Source organism: Sturnira hondurensis, unplaced genomic scaffold, assembly GCF_014824575.4.
Source record: "Sturnira hondurensis isolate 20B ecotype Veracruz unplaced genomic scaffold, ASM1482457v3 Scaffold0009719, whole genome shotgun sequence".
Lineage (NCBI taxonomy): Eukaryota > Metazoa > Chordata > Mammalia > Chiroptera > Phyllostomidae > Sturnira > Sturnira hondurensis.
In genome coordinates, this window is record NW_028082350.1 from 15020923 (window position 1) to 15043776 (window position 22854).

The 22854-nt window shown below is 49.7% G+C and overlaps 1 protein-coding gene across 1 annotated transcript in view; it reads left to right on the forward strand.

The window, feature by feature from the left end:
* Positions 1-22854, forward strand: part of MIPEP (mitochondrial intermediate peptidase) — a 94098-nt gene that overhangs the window by 27289 nt on the left and 43955 nt on the right. Inside the window, exons 10-14 of the mRNA XM_037057632.1 lie at positions 1184-1236; positions 9152-9305; positions 9748-9825; positions 11808-12012; positions 13745-13854. Of these exons, the coding sequence (XP_036913527.1) occupies positions 1184-1236; positions 9152-9305; positions 9748-9825; positions 11808-12012; positions 13745-13854 (600 nt within the window). The remainder of the gene's footprint in view (positions 1-1183; positions 1237-9151; positions 9306-9747; positions 9826-11807; positions 12013-13744; positions 13855-22854) is intronic.

Genomic DNA, 22854 nt, shown 5'->3' on the forward strand with positions numbered 1-22854 from the left:
GGACATAACAGGGAAGAGTGCCACCAAGGCCCCTGCTGCCCTCACAGAGCTCACTGTCTAGGGCAGGAAAACACAGGAAACACGGAGAAAATCCATACATTCCATGGCCTATGGTGATGACGCCTACAGGGAAAACTGGAGAAAAACACAGGAAACACGGAGAAAATCCATACACGCCATGGCCTATGGTGATGACGCCTACAGGGAAAACTGGAGAAAAGGCTGCAGTTGCTTTCTGTGGGTGCTGGTCCCCAACTTGCGCAGAGACTTGGGAGAAGTGAGGAGCCCACCACGGAGCCGGCGCAGGAGGGAGCTCTAAGGGGGGAAGCGGCAGGTGCAGGCGCCTGTGGCAGGAGGCGGCCCCTGTGAGCAGGGGCCACCCAGAGGCCTTTGTGGCCAGAGTGTGGTGAAGGGGGGAGAGTGGCAGGAGGCAGGCACAGGGTGCCCCCTGGGTGAGGTCCGGTCACCCGGAGGCAACCGGGAAAGCTCCGGTGAGCAGAAGGCACTTCCCCAAGCCTTAAAACCGCTACAGAGGCAAGACTGGAGCCCGAGCGGGCTGACTGCGCGCCCTGTCTGTTACTCCTCTGCTTGTCAGCGGGCGGTGTGTGGGGACGTGATCCTTCAGGTGTCGGGCTTTTCCCCTTTCTGTGCTCTTCACAGTTGTCATAAAAATCACTACTGCAGTGCATTTCTCTATGACATATTTTCTTTGCGGAGATTAGAGTTAATTCTGCTTTAGTTACATTGTAAATGGTTGCTTTCATTTTGAGGATCCACCCTAAGCTTCTTGCTTAGGTATAGAAAGAACCTGATCTTAGCCTGAGCACACTGATCTTACCTGCAGTGTGTTCTGTGGATTAGTACACGGGCTACAGTGTGGGAGCAACGTCAACATGCTGATTTGGTCTATTAATGTTGGCTTTCATTAGTTCACATTTCAGGATGACATTTGTTTACCTTTTCCCCAGATTCCAGGATTATGCCTCACTTAGGCCTCTCTACACATTGATTACAGGAAACCAGAATAAAGAGGCTGCTATTTCCTGCCAAGTCATGAATTCTTAGGGCATCATAGGACTTTTCTCGTTTAAAAACAGGTTTACATTTTATAAGCTAGCTAAACTATTGATGGAAATTGTGGAATAGGCAGTAGCTTTCGTAACAGTGAGTTTTTCCCTTGTAGGAATTAATGCCATGGGACCCCCCCTACTACAGTGGCGTGCTTCGTGCAGAAAGGTAAGGTCCTCTGAGAAGGAAGGAGGACGTTAATGTTTGTTGCACACTCGGCCCATCAACCACACAGCTACCCTCCGCCCTCTGTCGCCCACGTGCAAGCCTGTGTCTCCTCCAGGTCAGCCTTTCGGGTGGCGGACACCGCCTGCCGCCTTTGCAGTGTTCGTCACAAAGCTCCGCTCTCAGTGAGTGAGCTGCACATGACCTGTGGGAAGTCGCTTGTCCTCTCCGCGTCTCTTAGCAAGGCTGTCTGCCAAACGGGGTTTGTTGCAGTCCCTGTGCCGTAGGTCAGGGTTAATGAAACAGAGTCTGCGTTATTAGCACTAAAGTAGCGTTATTATATGGACTTGGCCGTCTACGGGCATTCTTCTAGACCAGGGGTGTCACACTCATGTTCACCGAGGGCCACGTCAGCCTCACGGTTGCCTTCAAAGGGCCACAGTAATTTTAGGACCATATAAATGTAACTACTCCTTAACGGTTAAGGAGTTGAAAGTACTTTCGGACCCAGTGGCGAGCTGTGCTGGCCTGAGAGCGCCTGCTTCCGCCATGGTCACAGCCTGTGCACTGCACAGTTGGCCTTCCGCTTACAGGCCCTTTGATCATTGATAGGTGTGTTTTCTCAGCCAAGTCTTAAAGCTCTTAAGAACAAAGTTTGTTTGCAGCGAAATGCAGAACACAGACTTAGGGCTCTCAGTAAGTACATATTGGTTGTGCCGACTAAAGCCTGCTGCTGCTGCTGACCCAGCGTCAGCAGGAGGCCCCAGCACGGGGTGAGGTAACCACGGGAGGTGGTTTTGCCACCCAGCCTTCAAAATTGTGCACCTCCACCACTGAAAAAGAGGGAGCTTGCTTATATAGAGAAAGGGCCTGCCCTGGTCTCTGATCCATCCACTTCTATGCAGATGAGGAATCCGAGTTTTCGGTTTGACTGGTCCACGTAGTACTGTTCCAGTTGGTCGTGATGGAGCCCCTCTGGTTGGTAAAGATGCAAATGAGGCTGTAGCTGTGCGGCAGGTGGGTCTTAGCCCATCGGTTAAAATACAGTGCACAGACTCCTGTACGGAGGTCGGCCCACACGGTAGGAAGGCAGTGCGGCCAGCGTGCGGCCATCCATGGTTCCCTGTGCGTGAGACGCCCATGCAGGCAAGGGCTCCGCACTCCGATTGTGAACTTGGGCCCCGTTCACTGCAAGGAGTCCGTTTTGGCAGGTGCATTCCTTCTTGAGGTCAGCGGTCGGTGGCCCTTATTCAAGCCTATGTCTAAGCCAGTGATTAGAAGTTCTTACTAAGTAAAAGCAATCCAGTGATACATTCTGTGAATGAGGTTTTCATTGATCAGATTTGGTGAAAGCAGAGTGACCATCTGGAGGTCTTCGTGCTGCTCCCTGGTTGACAGGGGTTTCCGGCAGGCCTGGTACTTGGAGTAGATCAGTAGCCCTTCCGGGAGCAGTGTGACGCAGCCAGCCTGACGCCCCCTGGGGGCTTCACTTTGCTTAATTAGGGTCTCAATACTGATTCCTTACTTTGCTATTGTCTCAGTAAAAGAACCAGGAAAAGGGACACACAGGTGCTTGAAAAGGGATTGTCAGAACTGGGGGGTTTAAACCATCTATTGTAAATAGTTTAAAAGGCAACTGATTGAGTTCGGTTTGAAGTTGCAGTAATCTTGATGGACACAAGTATTCTGAGAAGCACAGGTAATGGGGGAGAAAAGAAGGAGAAAATAGTTTGGGTGTGAGATTAGAAGAGTGGAACAAAGTGAAGATTCCTAAATCCTTGTTAATTAAATTCCTCTCTTCTCAGCTACAGACTGGAGGATGCAGTTTCACAAGCACCAAACCAGAGGGGGCTTTCCTGGGTTTGAGCTGTTCCGGAAGTTAACCCGGGACTTTTTTTCCTTTTTCTTTAGGATTATATTAAATATCTCAGATTTATTTTAGGTTTCTTAAATGTCTGCCTAAAGAAAAGAAAGAACCCGTTAGAAGTAAGACAAAAAACTGCCAAAGCTTGGCTTGGTGGTAAATCTTAAAGAGCAGCTCATTTTCTTCTTTTTCAAGTTACAGTGGTCAGTTCTTCATGGAAAAGTAAAGGCACTTCTTTAAATTATAAAAAGTGTAGCCCTTGCGGGTGGCCCAGTTGGTTAGAGCAGAGTTGGTCCTGAAACGCCGAGGCTGCAGAACCAATCCCCCCGTCAGGGCGCACGGAAGAATCAAGCAGTGGGTGCGTGACTAAGTGGAACCACACAGCGATGTTTCTCTCTCTCTCTCTCTTCCTATCTCTGAAATAAATAAATTATTAAAAGTATACTGAAATTACTTTATTTAAAATTACATCTTATTTTTGAATGGGCAGTACATTAACAAGGCTGAAACACAAAACCACACTGAGAAGCGTTCTCATTGAGAAATTCGATCCCATCCTGCCCCTGCTCACAGCGGCCCTCCAGGCCTCTGCCCCCAGAGGTCGCCTTTTAAAGCTGTTTTCTGTCTGCTAGCCTGTGGTTCTTGTTTTTGGTGCTTGGAGAGTTTCTTTCTTTCCTGCCACTAGTGAGCTTCAGGGAACTGTATATTTTTTTATTTGGGGGCTATTTTGTGTAGCAATATCATTGGGAAGTAGAATTCAGTACTGTCTGATCCTTGCTAAGGTACACTCTGAATCTCCAGAATGTGCACACAACGCAGTAGGAATGTGTTGAGCTTTGAACTACTCGGAAGATGTTGAACTCTCGCAGCAGGATGGTCCTGCGGCATTTCGGAGGAGTGAAGACTTCTGTTTGGCTGTGGAATTGTATACTCTGTTGGTGTGCATGTGGTGAGCTCGGTGCTTTCAGCTAAAAAGTGACCTTCACTGTGAAAACTTTCAAAATAAACAGAAGGAACAATATAAGTAACCTCCATACATTCATCTCTCAGATACACATTTGCTTCACCTTTTTTGGTCTTTTTTATTTCTTCCCTCTTCTTGTTACTGAAGTATTTTAAAGTACATTGTAGACTTCATGTCACCTCACTCGTACATATTTATTGTGTATGTCTAAAAATATGGATGTTTCTGTGTAACTGCTGTACCTGAGTTCACAGCACTTTGCTGGCATTATCTGATAGGCAGTCTGTATTGCCTTGATGGTGTCAAGTGGGTGTTTTCCCCGGGGGCTGGTTGGACCAGGGCCGCAGCCAGGCCTGCCGTCCCGTTCGCCACCTCTGTCCCCGAAGCCTCTCACGCCAGGGCAGGCCTCTGTGCCGCAGGCCCTGCCGTGTACCCAGCTCTCTGAGTCCCGGGCTTGTTGAAGGGACAGGCTGCTTCTCCTGCAGAGCTCACGGGCCGCTGTCCTTTCCTTGGTTCCTCTGTTCCCGTAGCTCTGTGAGCTGATGTTGCTCCGCTCCACCGCCTCCTTTTTCTGGTTCTTCTGTTTTGCTCTTGTGTTTCAGCCCTGGCTCTTTCATCTCATGCGCTGGTATCGTTCAGGAGGCTGGTGGAGAGAGGGTGTGGCGAGGGGGCCCCAGTGCTGCCTCTGTGAACAGGGCTGTCACCTGGTGCCCCCTCACCGTCCCAGCACCCCGAGTCAGCCTGCTGGCTGGCCCCTCTGCTTTGCCAGGGCGAGGAGGACGTTGTGCTGTGCTTGTTAACTCCGGTGTTGATTTGTGTGAACTCTCGTTTCACGCCAACGATGGAGCTGATGGACTACTGCGGGAAATCGCTGTCTGATTAGCAGGCAGTGTGGGTGGAGGAGTTTACTTGCCTCAGACTTCGGAGGTCTAAGTGGAGCCAAAGTGGCAATGGCTGAGGTTTTACAAAACAGAGGAAAAAGGTTTTTTTATTTTTTCCATTGATTGATTTTTAGAGCAAGAGAGAAGAACATTGATATGCTATTCCACTCATTTATGCACTCATTGGCTGCTTTTGTCTGTGCCCTGACCGGGGACCAAACCCACAACCTTGGCACATCGGGAGGACGCTCTAACCCACTGACCTGCCCGGCCAGGGCCAGTCTCTGTTTTCAGGGCAATTACCTGAAGGGTAAACAGGCTTCCAGCCACACTCAGTTCTCTCAGCGCGCCTCTCCCGTTCTGTAACCAGATGAAACAGTAGCTTTCCCTGCGGCTTTGCAGACTAAATAATGCAAAATGCCACCCAGTAATCACATTATCATCATGCTTAGACAATCATTCCTGATGCCAAAAACAGTCTTTTTTCTTTTGTTTTGATAAAGTTAAAAACGGCGTCTCTGCCAGCGTTGTCCCCTGTGCAGCCTTGCTGAGTCCGCGTTCTCGCTCCTGCGCACGTTCCCTCGTCGGCAGACAGGCCGCCCCTCTCTCGCTGGCCCTCACTCTCGGGCCAGACTGGGTTCGTGTGCTCACCGAGTCCAGTGCCAGCGTTTCTGGGAGCTGCGCCCACGTTCGCTCCTCACCTTCACTCCAGGTGCATCGGGAGTTGAAACAAGTCTGACTCACAGCGTGCGCCTCAGTGTGATGCACTGACTTCAGAGAGAAACAAAACTCAGTTACAACAAAGAATCCTTTAGCTGAAAGTCTCCCATCGGCTATTTCTGTACTTACTTGCCTGATAGTATTCCTCCTATCAGGCAAGTAAGGATTTGGGGACATTAGTAAATTCTGTTGTTCTTAATGAGACATGGTTATACCGCTTTACCATGTTGATTATAATGTATCTAGTTTGAAACTGAAAATCTGTAAGCCCGCATGTAGCACAGCTGTAAGCAGAACAAAGAGCAGAGCGTTTACTAAACTTCCTTTAGCAACGGTGGTGGATCACAGTGGTTCTCTTCTTGTTTCTTTCTGAGGAAGAGCAGTCGAAGGCTTCTTTCCACATTCAAATCAGTGCAGCAGCGTCTCTACAGAGGTAGCAGAGCTCGGTTGTGAAACGGGAGGGGCTGGCAGTGAGGTGAAGTCCTGAAAATACACAGAAGCGTCTCCTCCCATTGGGCTGCGGCTGTGATCTGCCATTGGGTTCAGTGCTTTCCTGTTGTTCGCCACCCCCCCCCCAAGTGACCGATGGGGGAGGGGCTTTGATGTCTGGATTCTGTGCGTAAGGAACTGGTGGGCGAAGGAGCCACAGGCCCAGGCTTTCCCCCCCGGGGGGCACGGGTGGGTGTGGAGACTGTCCCAGCGCTGACCAGCTCCGACCAGGCGGGGGGCAGCTGTGTCCTGAGCTCAGGTGGCCACTGGTGAGCATCCTCATGGGGCTCCAGGCCCTGGGGCCCCGGAGACAGACGCTGGATCTCGCCACGCTGTGCTGAAGACGCCTGTGAAAAGGCAGGGCCCCCTTGGCCAGGCGCTGCCTCCTGACTGGCGTGTCGGACGGGACTGCCCTGCAGGGGTCTCAGGCCCGGCTGGTTGCTGCTGGCCAGGACTTCAGGCTCTTTGAATCTCTTGCAGTCTCTGAGCCTTCTCCCACTCTGGCTGCTCTTCAGGGAGGGAGTTACTTCCCACGCGTGAGAGTCTCTGAGGGCGTGGTGGAGCGTGCAGGTGCGTGTGATCACCTCCTCGCTTGGAGGCGGCTGAGTCAGGTAGCAGGCAATCTTTGCTTGAGTGAGCTTGTGTGCCCTGTTCGCTGTCATGCCCGTGAGCCTTTGCCAGTGCTCTCTCATCCCGAACGCCCCTCCCTCAGCCAGGGAACTCACTTTCCCATGTCCGCCTCAGATGCGCCCTCCTCCGAGCAGCTCTCCCTGATCTACACATTCAGGCCCTAGGCCTCCTGGCAGGTGGGATCGGCCACAGCCTCACCATTGCTCCCCAGTGCTCTGTGCCCTGATTCCCTGGGCTCTGTGCCCAGGGAATGTGCTCCATTCCCTGATTTCGGGCAGAACCGTTCTCAGTGGCTGCAGCACCTCCTGCCCGGGAGTGGTCAGGCGTCCAGGAGTGAGTGCTCACTCGCTGTGTGGGCCTGAGCCCCTTCACAGAGTCGGGGCGATTTGTAGAGCGCCTGCCTGTCTCCCGGCATCAGGCCAGCTCCTTGTGTGTGTGTATTGGTTCACCAGTCACATCTGGGAAGTAATATCCCCATTCTCCTGGCAAGGAAATTGAGGCCCCAACAGGCCAAGCGCTGGCTCCAAGCGCAGAAGCAGTAATCGAGACCTCCAGGAGTTTTAATTCAGATGCAGGTCACCTCCCCCAGGCTACTCTGCACAGTCCGGAGCCTGTTTGAGCCTCAGTTTCCTCAAGTAAAACTGAGTAATGATTTGTGTTCCTCCTGTCTCAAAGAACCACGTAAGGAACATGAAAGCTCTGGATGTGAAAGTGCTTTGCATTTATAAAGCGCTGAGCAAATAGAAGATAATATTATCGCAAACCATTGCAGGGCTTGCTCCATCGACTCTTTGTAATGTACCATTAATCTCCTCCTTTCTGTTAACTTCTTCCCATTTCCTGCAAAGGACCCAAGATAACCCTTATCGTAAAACACGAATAATTACCCCTCACAGGACTCTGGGAGAGATTGTAGTTCTTTTTGCCAACCCTCCCCCAGCATAGTCCGGATCCTAATCTCTGGATTTGTGGCCTGCCAGTCTCTCAGACTGGCCTTCGCGAGCCGTCAGCCACCTGCCGGTAGTGAAACGCAGTCACTGTGAAACAGTCACTGTGTCAGCTCCCCACGCCCCTCGCCTCTGCAGGCTTTGATTCGGCTCAGCGTTTCCTAAATTTTTTTCTTCGGTGCATGCCATCAACTTCCTGTTCCCCACTTTCTCGTCGCCCACTCCTTTCCTTGCTCACCGGGCACTTCTCCATCTCCTTAGCCTTGTGAAGACTTAGCAGTGAGCTCCGTTTCCCCGTCCCTCTCTCACACAAGGAGAGAGCGCACATCACCACACGCAGTTCCCTGCCGTCCAGTCCCTCCGTCCAGTGTCCATGGAGCACCGCCCCACCCACTGCACGGGGCGCGGGAGGCAGTGTGGTCAGCTCGCGTCTCGGCCTCGTTCACCGCGAGCTGCTGGGAGACAGGCTCGCCCACTCCTTACCTGCAACTGCAGCTGGTTTGCCAACCACCTGCATGAGTGAGTGAGGCACCGGGCAGCGGGCTACCCGTGTATCTTTCAACACAGAGATCCCATGTTTTAAAAAATTGGTGGAGACTAAGTTGTACACCTGTGGGTTTCTGTAGCCAGAATCTCATTTGTGATGCAGCTCATGCTCACTCACTAAATCCAGTCACCCATTTAGTAATGAGTGTGAGTCTGTGCATGTTTAATTTGCGTGTCCCTGGTTTGTTAGTTCCAGAAAGTGAAGCTAGAACAGGTACTTAACCATCATTCTGGAACCGTCCTTTCTGACTTCGGTTCTAAAGTTTGGCTTGGTTTAGTGACTCAGATGAATATTCATATCACGCATTATAGGTGTACCTTGATGTATAACGGTAAAACAAACACATTAAGATTTAATTGTTTATATTACAGAGATTTTTCCATTAAAAATGTTTTATCAGATATGAATTTTCAGTTGACTTTGTATGTCCCATACAAAGAAAAGAAACAGTTTGTATGTGTTTCTTTAATATTTATGTGATTTAAGTCACAATTCTTTGGACCGTGACACATTTCATAAAGTCAAGTTTGCCACTGTAGCTCAAGTTGATGAGATCTCGTGTGTAAGTACATGTAGAATAGAAACTGTGCACAGTGTGATTCGTTGAAATCGACAGACTGCTTGACCGAGTCGGTGGGCCTGAAGGGAGGGTGCGCCTGCCTTCCTTACGTACGGCTAGTACTGTTCACACTGCTATTCTGAGGGAAACGGAGTCTGACGTCCCCTCGAAAGATAGAAACATACCTTTATGTCTTCATTCATTTTACATCGCTAATATGATTCTAAATTTTGAATGAAAAGCTCTCTGAATTTACCTTAAGAAACTGAATGCTTTTCTTAACCAAAATGCCTTTTGACCTCTGTTCTTCCTCCTAGGTATAATATCGAGCCCAGCTTATACTGCCCGTTTTTCTCCCTTGGCGCGTGCATGGAAGGCCTCAACATTTTGTTTAACAGACTGTTTGGGATTTCGTTGTACGCAGAGCCGCCTGCGAGGGGCGAGGTGTGGTGTGAAGATGTTCGAAAGCTGGTAAGCATCCCAGTGCACAGCAGGTCTTCTCGCTTTATCGGGGGGTTGGCCATCGGGCAGCAGCGCTCACATCTTCAAGTAGCTTCGCCCGGACCGAGTGGGTCTCCCCTTAGTCCCACTTCTCAGAAACCCCCAACAGCCACTTCTGGCGAGGAGAAACCAGGCCCTGTCTCCAGACAGCTTGGGAGGGAGAAAGTGCCGAAATGTCAGTGTCTGCCGCTGTGCGTGACTTGTCCCTGGGCGGGGCACACACAGGCTGCAGTCATTTGTATGGGAAATAACGCAACCATTAATGCACAGTGATACACAAGAGGAACTGCCACACCTCACACCTGCAAACTCCCTCTGCCACAACGCGTGTAGGTGCTGGTGTTGGGGGTGTTCTCACACGTGCAGAGTCTCTCGTGAACTCTCTTGGTTAAACTGCAGCTGTCTTTTCCAGGCCGTGGTGCACGACGAAGAGGGACTGTTGGGCCACATCTACTGCGACTTCTTCCAGCGGGCTGGCAAGCCGCACCAGGTGACGCTTCGTCCGTGACTGGGTCCCCTGGGAGTGGTCAGCAGCTCATTTATATCAGTGTGAGCTTTAGGCCGCGTTTCGGTGTAGTCCCCTGATTAGAGGGCATTAATGATAGTTACTAAAGATACAAATTTGAAATTAGCATAGAATTAAAAAAGAAACAGTATGAAAACCATCACATGCATCTGTGCCTGTGACTTTTATCCGGGTCACCATAATAATGATAGTAATAGTGATAGCCGACACTTCGTTAGCCTTTTTATGTCGTTTCCTATTCTTGAATATTCACCTCAACCTTTGGAACTAGACACTAACATTATGAGGAAACTGAGGCCAGAGAAGTTGAGTTCCTCGCCCTGCATCACACAGCTGGAAGTGCTAGGATTTGAGCCGGACATTGTGACCAGAGCCCCAGCTCCTGGTCACTTCCCACTGTCATCAGTGGGCCTGGTTGGACATTGCAGAAGGTACAGTAGCCCCCTTGTCTGTGGGGGGCACGTTCCAGGACCCCAGTGGAGGCCTGAAACCACAGGCAGTACCGAACCCTAGCTATGCTGCATTTGGTGCTATACATACATACCTGGGATGCAGTTGGATTCGTGGTGAGAGGTGAACCACAACCAGCAGTAGAACAGGTCAGTTAAACCACACGCTGTACCAAAACTTGGGTAAATGTGGTCTCTCTCACTCTGACAACCGATCTGACCCCTGAGACGCCACTGAGTGACTGGGGGCGGTGGTGGGATGGCAAAGAGTCACAGCCCAGGGGCGGCTCCCACTCCTGGAGGTTGGGGTGGGGCGGTGAGTGGGGCCCTTTGGCGTCAGACTGCATGCCGTGTGGAACCAAGGAATTGTTTGCCTTTGGAATTGCCTATCCGACACTTTCGGACCATGGCTGTGTGCTGACAGCTAAAATCGTAGAAGGCCAGACTGCCCCTCAGGAGGAACTGCTTCCCGTGTGTGTCTCCGTAAACCTCACCCACCACCAATTCACTCCCATGTGGAACACATGAGGCTCCTTCCTCTGCTGTAGTGCCTGCTGGCTGGTCAGGCATCTTCCATGGTGTCCGCGCACTTCATGGGCAGTGTGAAGAGTTTGGGTTACCAGTCGTAACAGAAGTAACAGCCCCTGTATTTGAACAGTGGTGCACTGTGTCAAAGCATTTCCTTAGGCGGGAGCCTACAAAGTCTGCACAGCTGCTCTGGGGTCTGACACGGTAGAGAGGAAGCTCGTATGGGCACCCCAGTCAGCGTGCAAGGTGGGCCAGGGTCTCCGTCACCCGAGTCCTGGGTTCTCCCTGTCTGCCTGCACGGCTGGCGGAGTGCAGGCCCGTGGTGAGAAACACTGGCTCCTGGAGTCCATCCGGGTTCCCGTCCGGGAGGGAGGCAGCTAGCCTAGCCGAGCGTGCTTGGGTGCTTGGCAGCGTCCCCAGTTTTCTGATCTGCCTTGTGAGTTGTTGTGAAGAATGAGCAATAAACGCGAGTGGATCTCAGTCTGTTCCACAAGCTGCTCAGACCCCTTGGCTTTGTGCGAGGTGAGAGCTCACCGCTTCCGAGTGGTGAAGACAAGGGGTGTGGAGGGTGTCTCCTCGCTCCCTGAAGGGGCTCAGTGTGCATTAGTTCTCTGTTCTCAGGGGCTCGGTGTCTGCGCTTCCTGTCCGCTTGTGCACATCTGGGGGGCGTGGACCTCTGCTCCGTAGGGCAGCGTTCCCAGCATACAGTGCAGTGTCTGCTCGGCACATGATTTTGAAGTGCCTGAATTAATCAACATGAGCTCAAGGCATGTTGGTGGTTTTAAAAGATAACATTTTAGCACAACAAAGGACTGGGAAAAACTTGTGTCTGTAACTACACAGAATAAGAGTAGAGTTAAAATTTGAACTTGAGCACATTTCGATGCGGTGTTGCATTCATTGAGACTGTTCTACCCTTCGCACTGCCTGCCTGACGCTGCCTTGTGTTATGTTCTCCGACTGTCCAAGGACTGCCACTTCACGATCCGCGGGGGCAGGCGGACGGAGGACGGACACTATCAGCTCCCTGTCGTGGTCCTCATGCTGAACCTCCCCCACTCCTCGAGGAGTTCGCCGACTCTGCTGACGCCGGGGATGATGGAGAACCTCTTCCACGAGATGGGGCACGCCATGCACTCCATGCTGGGGCGGACTCGCTACCAGCACGTGACCGGTGAGCCCCGGAGAGGGCACCTCCCTTCCACACGGCTCTTTGAAAGCTTGCGTTTCACTTTGAGTGGGAAGAAAGCTCTTTATGTAGGGAGTCTGACCATTCGGTCCGTTGTCCTGTGGTCACTGACCTCAGGTCACCTGGTCTTGTCCTCTCAATTGTTGTGCACCCCAGTCCCTCACACTCTTTTCTTCTTGCTGACACTTCTCACTGAGGGGTAAGCTCAGTTGTCTGCTGAGTTTGTGCCATTTTACATTTTGTGCTTCATAAATTTGAGGTGAGGCTCTGTGTGCATGCGGATATGAGGGGGGACCCGAGAAAACCCCAGAAGTATCTTCTGGAGGGCGACCCCTTGGAGTACAGGCTTCCCCTGCTAAGTGAGTGTTCTAGGGCCCCATCTGGATCAGTGGACCAGCTGGCGATGTTGTGAGAGGCTGCATTTGGCCTCAGTGAATTGTTCTTGAAGACTTAATGTGTTTGCCCATTTCACGATGGGTGATTTACAAGCATGTCTGCCCACATCATGCTGAGTGTTCAGCAGTTTTTGACCAAAAATGGCATGACCCCTGTGCCCCACACTCCCTATTCATCTGACATCACCCTGGGTGACTCTTTTGTTTCCCTGATGAAAAAAGTCCTTAAAAGGAAATGTTCTGCCCATGTGGAAGAGATGAAACAGAAAACAGGCACTCAAAGGTATCGAAGTTGGTGAGTTCAGAGCACGTTTTGAGCAGTGGAACAAAGTCTCAGTAGGTATCTTGCCCAGTGGAGAGCACTTTGAAGCTGACTGAAGTTTAACTGTGTAAGAATGAACACACAATTTTTTGCAAATAGATTCTGGGTTTTTTGGGTCCCCCCTCATTAATATGTATCTTCTTAGTGTCTAGCACAGAGTAAGTGAATGAATGCATGTTGCCTTTTTCCCAAAGTCAGTTGGAAAACATAGTAAAAGCATGTTTAAAAAGTGTGGTACATTACTTTTTATTTTTCTTATACTTCCCCCTGTGCAAAGTCAGTCTTTCGTGCCAACCTGTGGCCGCGCTTGGTGACACTGTGGACCTTCCTCTCGGTCCTGCCGTCTGTGCGGCATGCTGTCCGGTTTGAGCAGCCTTCGACCTCTGCTCATTGTCCCCTCCTCCTTAACCAACTTCACGCACACAGTAGGTGGGGGGGGGGGGGATAAGGGAGGACTGTGGAAGGGCCAGGCAGAAGTGTCCCCAGAGGAGTCCTTACAGGATTTGGTGCTTTGAGGACTCTTGCTTTCTCTCTGCACTGAGGGTTGACTTTGTTGCAAGAAACAATCAGTGGATAAAATAAAGTTCTTTTAAAAGAAATGATAGATGGAAGCTTTTGGTGGTGGAACCCAGTGAATTAAATACAAATGCTATGTTAAATGTCGGATGGTTTAATGTGCATTTCATGTACAGCCCAGTGTAGCTGAAGACAGGCCTGTTTGTAGAGGGGGGTTTGACTCATGACTTTATAGGGTGTTTTATCCAGCTGTGCAAATATTTTCTTTTACTTTTGATATACAGGAAAATATGTAGGATTATAATAAACTTTTATGCAAATATGTGCATTGATTTTATAGAAATAAAATATTGATTTAATGAATTAAAACTTATCATAGTTCATCAGAAGTACAAATAAAAATTTTAAAAGAACACATAAAAAGTAAGGTAAATATGTTGATTTGATTTTTGCCAACTTTTTCTTTCATTTTCCCTCATTTTAGGGACCAGGTGCCCCACTGATTTCGCTGAGGTTCCCTCTGTTCTGATGGAGTACTTTGCCAACGACTACCGCGTGGTCAGCCAGTTTGCCCGGCACTACCAGACAGGGCAGGTAGGGGACGGGTTGGTCACGCCATTCTGACAGCCTCACTCAGTTCCAGAATCTTTCTCTGTGTTTTTTTTTTCTGATGCTCTTTTCTTTTCAGGAGGTGGGGGGAGGGGCTAGCTTGTAGAGTCCCCGTCCCAGCACATGCTATATGGACAGATAGGTGTCCTCGATTGTATGTGTCCGGTGACATCCTCCTCTCGCCGCCGCCTGCCCCTCCCAAAGGCCTCTCCTCCTCCTTGCTTTCCGAAGTGTGCACTCTCTGTCTGAATGTTGGTGGTGTTTCGTAAAAATGAACTGCATTGCCATATTTTCCCGGCATGCTTAGCGTCTGTATGAGGATAAGTCTGCACATTCTTTAATATCAAGTTTTGGATGTAAGTAGTGTGATGTCATTTTAAATCTTTTAAAATTCTGTGACGTAGGATGCGAACGAAAAATGCCATACAGCGAGTTAGCTGTGAGTCCAGCCACACTCTGCGGTGCGTGGCCACGCACACTTTGGGGGAGGTGCTCCTCCCCTGCTGCGACAACTGCGACTGCGAGATGCTGTGTTTGCCGCCTTTAGAAATGTGCCTAGCACGTGAAAAAGCGTAGGGAGAAACTAAATGAAGGAATGAATGGAATCAGAAAAAAGGGCCCAGACCACCTCTATTTGTGACTTTTCTGGTGACGTCCCCAGATGCATAACGTGATTTGGTCATGTCTTTCTTTTTTGGAGGAATTGATTTTTATCAAGCCATTATTGTCAACTATAGAATAACGGGTGAGTTTCTTCATTAGTTAATGAAGACTAATTCACCTGAGTTAGTCTTCCTCATAATCCATTTCAGTAACTGGATGACAAAATTGAGTATTTGTGATCCAATTAGCTACCTATCCACCTGCAAAGAACTACTCTGGAAATTATGTAAATTCAGCCAGTAACGTAGGTGCCCACACAGCCCATCAGAAAACAGCATAACCCATCCACAGCTCCCCATCTGGGGGCTTGGGAGTGACTGGGAGACCTGGTTAAATCCTTCCTTTTGTGATGAATTGGTCCCTGCCCGTGTCCAAGGCAGCAGAGCAGGAGACACGGGGAGCAGAGCTTCGGGGACAGTGCCCAGGACCAGGGTGGAGCACCCGGCTCACGGCCAGTACGCCGGTGGGGGAAGGGGCTTCGTATGGGGATGCTGGAGGAGTGAGCTCTGGAAAGTTCTGTGGGCTGGGGGTCTCATAAACAGTGTTTGTGGAGGAGACCCTGAGGGCACATCCAAGTCCTTCAGTCAGGAAATATTTACTGAGTTTGTACTGTGCCCCTGGCACCGTTCTCAGCATCTAAGAAACGGCCCAAAACAAGACACAGTCCAGTGCTCACAGGGCCTTCAGGGGCGGGGGGCTGGGCAGAGCTGCTTAGGAGGGGACTCCAGCCTGCAGGATGAGCCGGGTGGGATGACCCCAGACGGTGGAGATGCTGGCTGAGGCAAGGGCAGTGGGGAGGGAGGGAGAGGGGCAGGAAAGAGATCCAGAACGGGCTTGTTTCAGAACTTGCTCCCAGCCTCAGCACGTCTCTTGCCCCCCCAACACACACACCCCTTTCCATCCCAGCCCCTTATCAGATTGCCCTTGGTGGGGGCGGTGAGTTTTCTGGGCCTTGTTCACACTGGGCTTTGCCGCCACTTCCCCTCGTGGGAGCTGCGTTTACTCCTTCTGCCCCCACCCGTTTTCTCACTGGCGTCTGGGGGCAGCCTCTCTGGGCTCCCCCCTTGACCTTGAGGCTCTCCACAGCCCTTAGCATCAGGGTTTCAGGGAGGGCTTGCCAGCATGGAGCCGAGCGGGAGCGAGGGCTGGCCTCGGGGGCGGCAGTGTTTGTAGGAGCAGCAGAGTCCAGGGCTGTTGGGAAGGTGACTGTGTGACTGCAGGCCCTGGGTCTGGTTAGGTGACGGGGAGGGAGCAGGGAGGTCCAGGGACAGGACGTGGAGGAGGCCCAGCGTGAGGTGGGCAGACGCAGCCCTGTTTCTGGGTGTGTGGGTGGTGTTCCTCCGTGAGGTCACCGGTGGGACTAGTCTGACATTGGGAGCCCACTGGTCACTGCAGATGTGTGAGGATAATTGGCATGGAGGTGGTGGTGGAAGCCCGGGGCGGGGAGGTGAGACTTGCCTGGGAAAGAAGCAGGAGGCATCTAAAGACACTGCATGGTCACCTGGAAAGGGGCCGTTTAAACTCAGGCCCTGCGTGGGACCACGCACATGGTGACGGTGACAGCACGCAGCCCCGGAGCCCTCAGAGCTGTGTGTGTCGGACGGGACGTCCCCCAGGGAGGTGGGCCCTGCGCAGGGGCTGAGGTGGTGCTCAGGCCCGTGTGTCAGATGTCTGTTTATGGAGCAGAGGGGCTGGAGCCTGGAGCACCACGGGGTGTCCCACAAGGGCGGTTTCTGCTTCGTCCCCAAACCCTTCAGGAAGAACTGTTTTGAACGAGATGGTTTCGTGAAAACAGCCCGAAAGTGTCCTTCAAAGCAGATGAGATAAGACGACAGCAGTAAACTGCTCGGATTACTTCAAGTTCCAACTCAGAAGACATAGCCAGGGGCCAGTGGACTTGCAGACAGTCGCTAGCTAAGGCATTTAAAATGATCGCGTGATTCCTTAGAGAGTGGAAAGGGTGCCCGAAGGCAAGGGATGTGTACTGCCTGGAGTTTCACAGGGGCTTGCCCCTGCTTGCCACTAATTAGGGCACTAAGTCGCTTGATGTTTTCATTTTAAGGGCAATTCTAGCCTTAAGGACCAGGAGCTAGTTCCCTGAAATCCAAGTCTTGTAAATAAATCACCCACGTGAAGAATAACAGACTGCACTTCTGTGCCTCGTCTCCTGTCTTGCTGCAACCAGGAACGGTTTTTTGGTTGGTGTGCTCTTTAACCAGCCTGTGGCGTAGTCCAGAATTGTCAGCAAGGAAGATGTACGGGCGACTTCCTAACACCTACCAGTGTTTCATGTGAGCAACAGCACAACACAGCCAGTGGGGCCCTGTGGTGCAGGGATTGGGAGAATATCATCAGGTCCGCGGCGCTGTCACAGCTGCCAGAGATGACAGGCGCCAGGGGCGCTCACTGGAGGTGCGGGGCTGGCTTGACAAACAGGTTATTGTAAACTAATCTTGAAATCTCTACCACAGGTACAGGAGGAGTGTAGACTGGGGAGCAGTTCATGGGGGAAAAATGCCTGTTTTTGGATGTAACAAACCCACCGTGAATCAGCACTCTGATGGCGTTTCCCCACAAACCGGCCGGTCTCGGGCTGCTCTGGGGGACCTGCAGGGTCTGTCTTCTCAGTGCTGGTGGATTCTGGCCTGCAGCCTCACCCTGTGAGCCAGAGGCTTGTCCTGTCGTGGAGAACAGAAGGCCCTTACCAGGGCAGAACGGCTGCAGTTGGAGAGCCACATCCGGGTACCAGCCCACACTGTGCTGGGGAGGGAGCAGAGAGGGAGGGTCTGTAAAAGCCCGAACCACCGTGTGATTCTCTCCTGCCGAGGATGGGTTGCTGGCTAGGGTGCCAGGGACTGGCCGGTTCTAATATGCAGAGAAGGGGGGTCAAGTCCACTCCGCAGTTTTTCCAGGATGTTTATGGCTGAGCCCAGACCTCAGTTTGAGGACAGGTTGGCAACTGAGCAGCAGCGCAGAGGATGAGGCACAAGGTTTTCCTCTGTAGCCTCCGATGGCTGACCCGACTCGCAGCCATGCCCATCTTTCCACTTTTCGCATTGATGCCCCTTCCAGCCACTCCCAGGAAGCAGGAAATCCTCTCCAGGGCACCCCACACTCCCCAGAGTGTGGTCCTGATCCTCCCTTAAACGTCCTAAAGTGCAGCATGTGTGTAGTTGGGGTACAGTACATGCAACATAGGATTTACCACCAAACCACGCGTAAGGGTCCCGGCCAGTGGTACTAAGTACCTTCCAGTTCTGCTCCCAGCGCCGCCATTTGTCCACAGGCTCTCATCTTGCAGACTGAAAACTGTGTTCATGAAACACCAACTCCCCTTTGCCTCCCTCCCCAGCCCCTGGCAGCCCCTGGCAGCCCCTGTGCACTTGCTGTCTCTGACTTTGACCTCCCTGGGCACCTTGCATGAGTGGAACCGTACAATGTTGGTCCTTTGCTACTGGCTTAGTTCATTTAGTATGATCTTTTTAAGGCTGATCCCTGTTACAACACACGCCAGAATTTCCTTTCTTTTTAAGGCTAAATAGTATTCCATTGTATGTATGAGGGGAACCCAGAATAAAACCAGAATTTACTTACAAAAAATTGTACGTTCTTACATGTTTAAACTTCAGCCAGCTTCAAAGTTCTCTCCATTTGATGCAGTACACCTATCGAGACATTTTTTTTGACTGTTCAAAACAGTTTTTGAACTCATTGGTTTGGGCACCTTTCAGTGCTCCTGTGGTTTTTTGTTTCACCTCCTCCACATCGGCCAAACCTTTCCCTCTGAGGACGTTTTTCGCCCAGGGAAACAGAGTTGCTCAGGGTGAGATCCGGTGAACAGGGAGGGAGGGGCACAGGGGTCGTGCTGGTTTTGGTCAAACAGCTGAACGCTCAGCCCGGTGCGCTGCGCTCGTACATCGCCCATCGTAGAGTGGGCCAACACGTTGGAAGAGTCCTCAAAAAAAATTCACCGGAGCAAACCCGCTTCTTACAACCATGCCAGCTCGTACACCGATCCAGATGCGTTCCCACAACCCTCACCTGGTGGGAAAAGCCTGTCCTACGAGGGGCCTGCCCTCTGGAAGATAATTCCGGTTTTGGGGTCCCCCTGCATATGTACCGCATTTTGCTTATGCGCTCATGTGTCGCTGGGCGCTTAGGTTGCTTCCACCTCTTGGTGGTTGAGAGTCGTGCTGCTGTGGACGTGGTTGTACCAACACCTGCTGGAGTCCCTGCTCTCGGGGCCTCTGCCCGCATACCCCGAAGTCGATTGCGGGTCACGTAGTGATCCTGTCTGAGGTTTTTTGAGCAACCGCCGTGCTGTTCTCCACAGTGACTACACCGTTTTACGTGCCTGCCTTGTGTACAAGGGTCCTGATTTCTCCACTTCCTCACTGATGCTTGCTGTTTTCTGATTTTTTATTATAGCCGTCCGAATGGGTCGAGGTGGTGGTGTGTCTGTCGTTATTACTGTGGCTCATCAAGTTTTCTTCTAGTCTTCAGAAAAATCTCATCTGTGCTTGGGGTTTTGTGTTCTTTCGTATATATTTGAGAACTAACTTATTTAGGAAAACAACTCTGATTAGAGTTTAGTCGAGATTACATTAAATCCATGGATCATTTGAGAGTGAAATGGATTGCCATGGATTGCTATCTCTGATTTTGGACTCTCAATCCTTGAATGTGATACGCCTTTCCAATTGTTAAGTCTTTTTAAAAGTCTTAAAAATTTCTTTCTACAGTGACCAGAGGGGAGAGGGGAGGGGATAATAGGGGGAAAGGGTGAAGGGTTGGCAGGGACAATTATTATTTTTAAATGTCTTTCTAAAGGTCTTACTCGACTTTTGTTAAACTTAGCTCTCAGGTGCCTACCTTTTTGATATTGTAAGTAGTGTATTTCTAAGTGATAATTTATCAGTTTGTTGCTGGTGTTTAAAACTGCAATTTACCCATTTTGTACATAGACTTTATTTTCAACAACCTTGCTAAACTTTCTCATCAGTTGTATAACTTGTCTATGGAATTTTTAACATTTCAACTAGACAGTTACTTCTGCTGCAGATAACTTTTCATTTTCTCAGTTCACATCCTCTTCATTTTTTTCTTGCCCTGCTCAGCTGACTAGAAGAAGCCGTGAGGTGGGCAGGCTTTGCCTTCACTTTGAGAGGAAGTTTCCACCGTTCCATCATAAAGAAAGATGTTTCTGATAGACTTGGTGGATCTCCGGAAAAGGCAGTGCCTTCCTGTTTCTAGTTTGCTAGTTTTCTGAATTTAATTGTTAATAGGTATCGCAATTTATTTGATTGTGTATGCATCTTGGGAGGTATTGGCTTGTTCTCTGGATCCCTTAAAGTGGGGAATGTTCGTGTTCAATGTGAAGCCAACTTTGCGTCGCACAGTTAGTGACCTTGGTCCCCACTGTTTTTAGCGCAGTGCTGGCTTTGGTTTGCCCGTATTCTGTGCACGGAGGATTTTGCATCTGCATTTGTGAGAGAGATGGACCTGGGACTTTCCTGGGCCATCGTGCTCTTGCTGGGGCTGGTGCTGAGCACACATGGTCCCTGAAAGGACCTCGTGAGGGCCCCTTCTCTGTCTCTCCAAACCAGCACTTTCATGGAAGTGTAATGAGCTGCTCCTTGTCATTAGAAACCTTGTCAGAATCTGTCTATAAAACCACCCGAGTCTGTTATTTTCTCTGTGGGAACATTTTTTAAGTGACTGATTCCTTAACAGTCAGGAGTTTGGGCCTTCTTTTCTAATTAAGTGAGCCCTGCTAAATTGTAATTTTCTAGAAGTTTATTCTTTGAATCCAAGTTTTCAAGTTTATTGGCATAGTCATTTATAGCATTCTTTTACCCTCAAATCCTGCTCAACGTGTAGTTATATGCTTTTGTGCCTTTCATTTCTAGTATCATTCTTTCATTTTTTTCTCTATTAATCTTGGCAGAAATTTGTCTGTTTTCTTAGTATTTTCATCAAACTAATGTTAACTTTGTTTATCCTCTCTGCTTTGTTTGTTTTAGTTCATTAGTTTCTGTATTATTATTCCCTCCTTTCTCTTTTTCTGTTTTTTTCCCTCCCCAATTCATTATGGCGGACATCTAGCTAATTAAGTTTGTCCTATCTAGCATGTGTATTCAAGTCTTTACGCTGGGATTTTACGTTTGCGATGCTGAGCTTTGGCTGCATTCTGTGACTTTAATATGGAATATTAGTGACGTAGCTCATCTCCATCGTCACTTTGTCCTTGGCTGACTGCTAGTTAGAAGTGCAGTTCAGAAGTTTTAAGCCTTTGCAAGGGTGTTAGTTGTCTTTCTGTAGTGGATATCAAGTTAATCTGGCTCTTTGCAGAGTGTTTGATATTTATTTTATGGTTCTGTGTGTCATCAGTTTTTGGAAATGTTTTATTTATTCTTGAGTACACTGCGTATTTTCTAATTGGTCTGAATTTTCATATAAATCTCTTACGTTGATTTGAAGTTGTATTGTTTAGATTTTTGTTACATAACCAATTTGTTTGACCAGCAGTAATTGACAGCTGAAAGTCTTCCTTCAGGATCATGGATGTGTCCTTTTTCCCCTCCAGATTTTTTAATTAGTATGACCGTTTAGAGCAGTTTTAGGTTCACAGAACGAAGGAGGAGGTACCGAGGTTTCCTGTATACCTTTGCCCCCACCTGTGTGCCCTCCCTTTCCCCACCTCCCTCACCCGAGTGATGTCTCTGTCACCTCTGCAGCCCATCATTCCTGCCATGGTCCCCGTCCTTGGAGCGCCAGAGCAGGCATGGCTGACCCTTTGCACCAGGTGGGTCACTTGCGTGCACTGTTTGCATAGACCTGCACGGTGCTGTCCGTGCGCTTTCTCCTCCTTCGGGTCTTCGTGGCGTCTCCTTGCCCGTAACTCACTGTAAACTGAGAACATAGTGCCCCGTACGTACAGCACACAAAATGCGTGCTGACTGTTTGTTGTGGTGTTGGCGGGGCTCCGAGGCAACAGTAAGCTGTTCAGTAGCTGGAATCTGGGGGGTTAAACGCTGTACATGGGCTTTGCCTGGGGTCGGGGCCCCAGCCCCCTGCTGTCCTAGAGTCAGCTGTGTGTTTGCCACCGGGAAATCCGCCCCCCCCCCCCCCCGTTCTGCCCTGTGGGCTGTGAAAACGCTCACACGTGTAAACACTCGGGGCACTTGGATCTTCTGGTGCACATCGTATCGTCTTAGGTTGCACAGGGCTCTGTCTCAAAGCGTATTTTTCGGAAGTAATTCTGCGGCCTTGACTGTGTGGCCACCAAACATAGTCACGGTGTTTTTGAGACAGCCTGCATTTCCTGTGTCATTCTGTCCATGAGTCGCTTCTAAGATGTTGCTCCAGTTGCCCGGATGTCGGTTACGTGATAGATGATAGAAATCAGCACGGTTTTGTACGTTTTATTTTATGTAGTTGTGTCTAGTGATGTATGAAGTAGGTACATAGTTATCCATACTTAACAGAAACTGAGTTAGACGGGTTAAGTAATATACCAAAGTCTACACAGTAATAACACAGGGTTGCCTGTTAATTTTTTTTTTTGCGATGGATAAGGAGACCTTTAGTTTCACATCAGAATTTCCTTAAAGGTCTGTCAGACTTGCTACAATCAATATTATAACATTGTGGATGTTTTGTTTTTTCAGTCTTTGCTACTTAAAAATTCCTTGACGTGGTAGGAAATGGCTATTCTTCTCATACAGCATGTCTCACAGAGGAACAGACCCATTTGTCGGTGGTATTTTTAGAAAAATTCTAGCACTTTCATTTTAGAACCGTCCTGTGCTGCATCATTATAAGATTTTGTCTGTTGCCTCCGTGTGTGGAAGTCAGCCCAAGGCTACAGTCGCTTAAGATCTATTTCCAAGGAGACGTGGAGACTTGTAATAAATCTTCCCATCATTCTCTTCCAGGAGACGTGAGTGAGGGTTGAAGGTAAAAATTGCAGTGTGACGAGAACTAGATTAGTTTTGGCAGGTTTAACTTGTTTTGAAACTTTTCTAATTTTCCGTTTTAATGCTTCTCAATTAAGTCTAGACAAGAGCTTTGAACTAGGAGGCAGAGGCAGGCCCAACCTTGGCCGCAGCCGCACACTCAGGTGGCCGGATCAGTCACCGGGCTTGGCTGAGACGCCTCTGCCCTTTTCGATAAAGTTAAAGTTTCAGAAATTAAAAATTAACACCTTCATACTTACCTCAAAATTTTTAGTAGGTCAAATTTAATAACGTGTACAAACTGTGAACATGGTATTTTTGGAATTTTTCAAGAAAAAAATGGAACCTGAACCTCTTTCACACA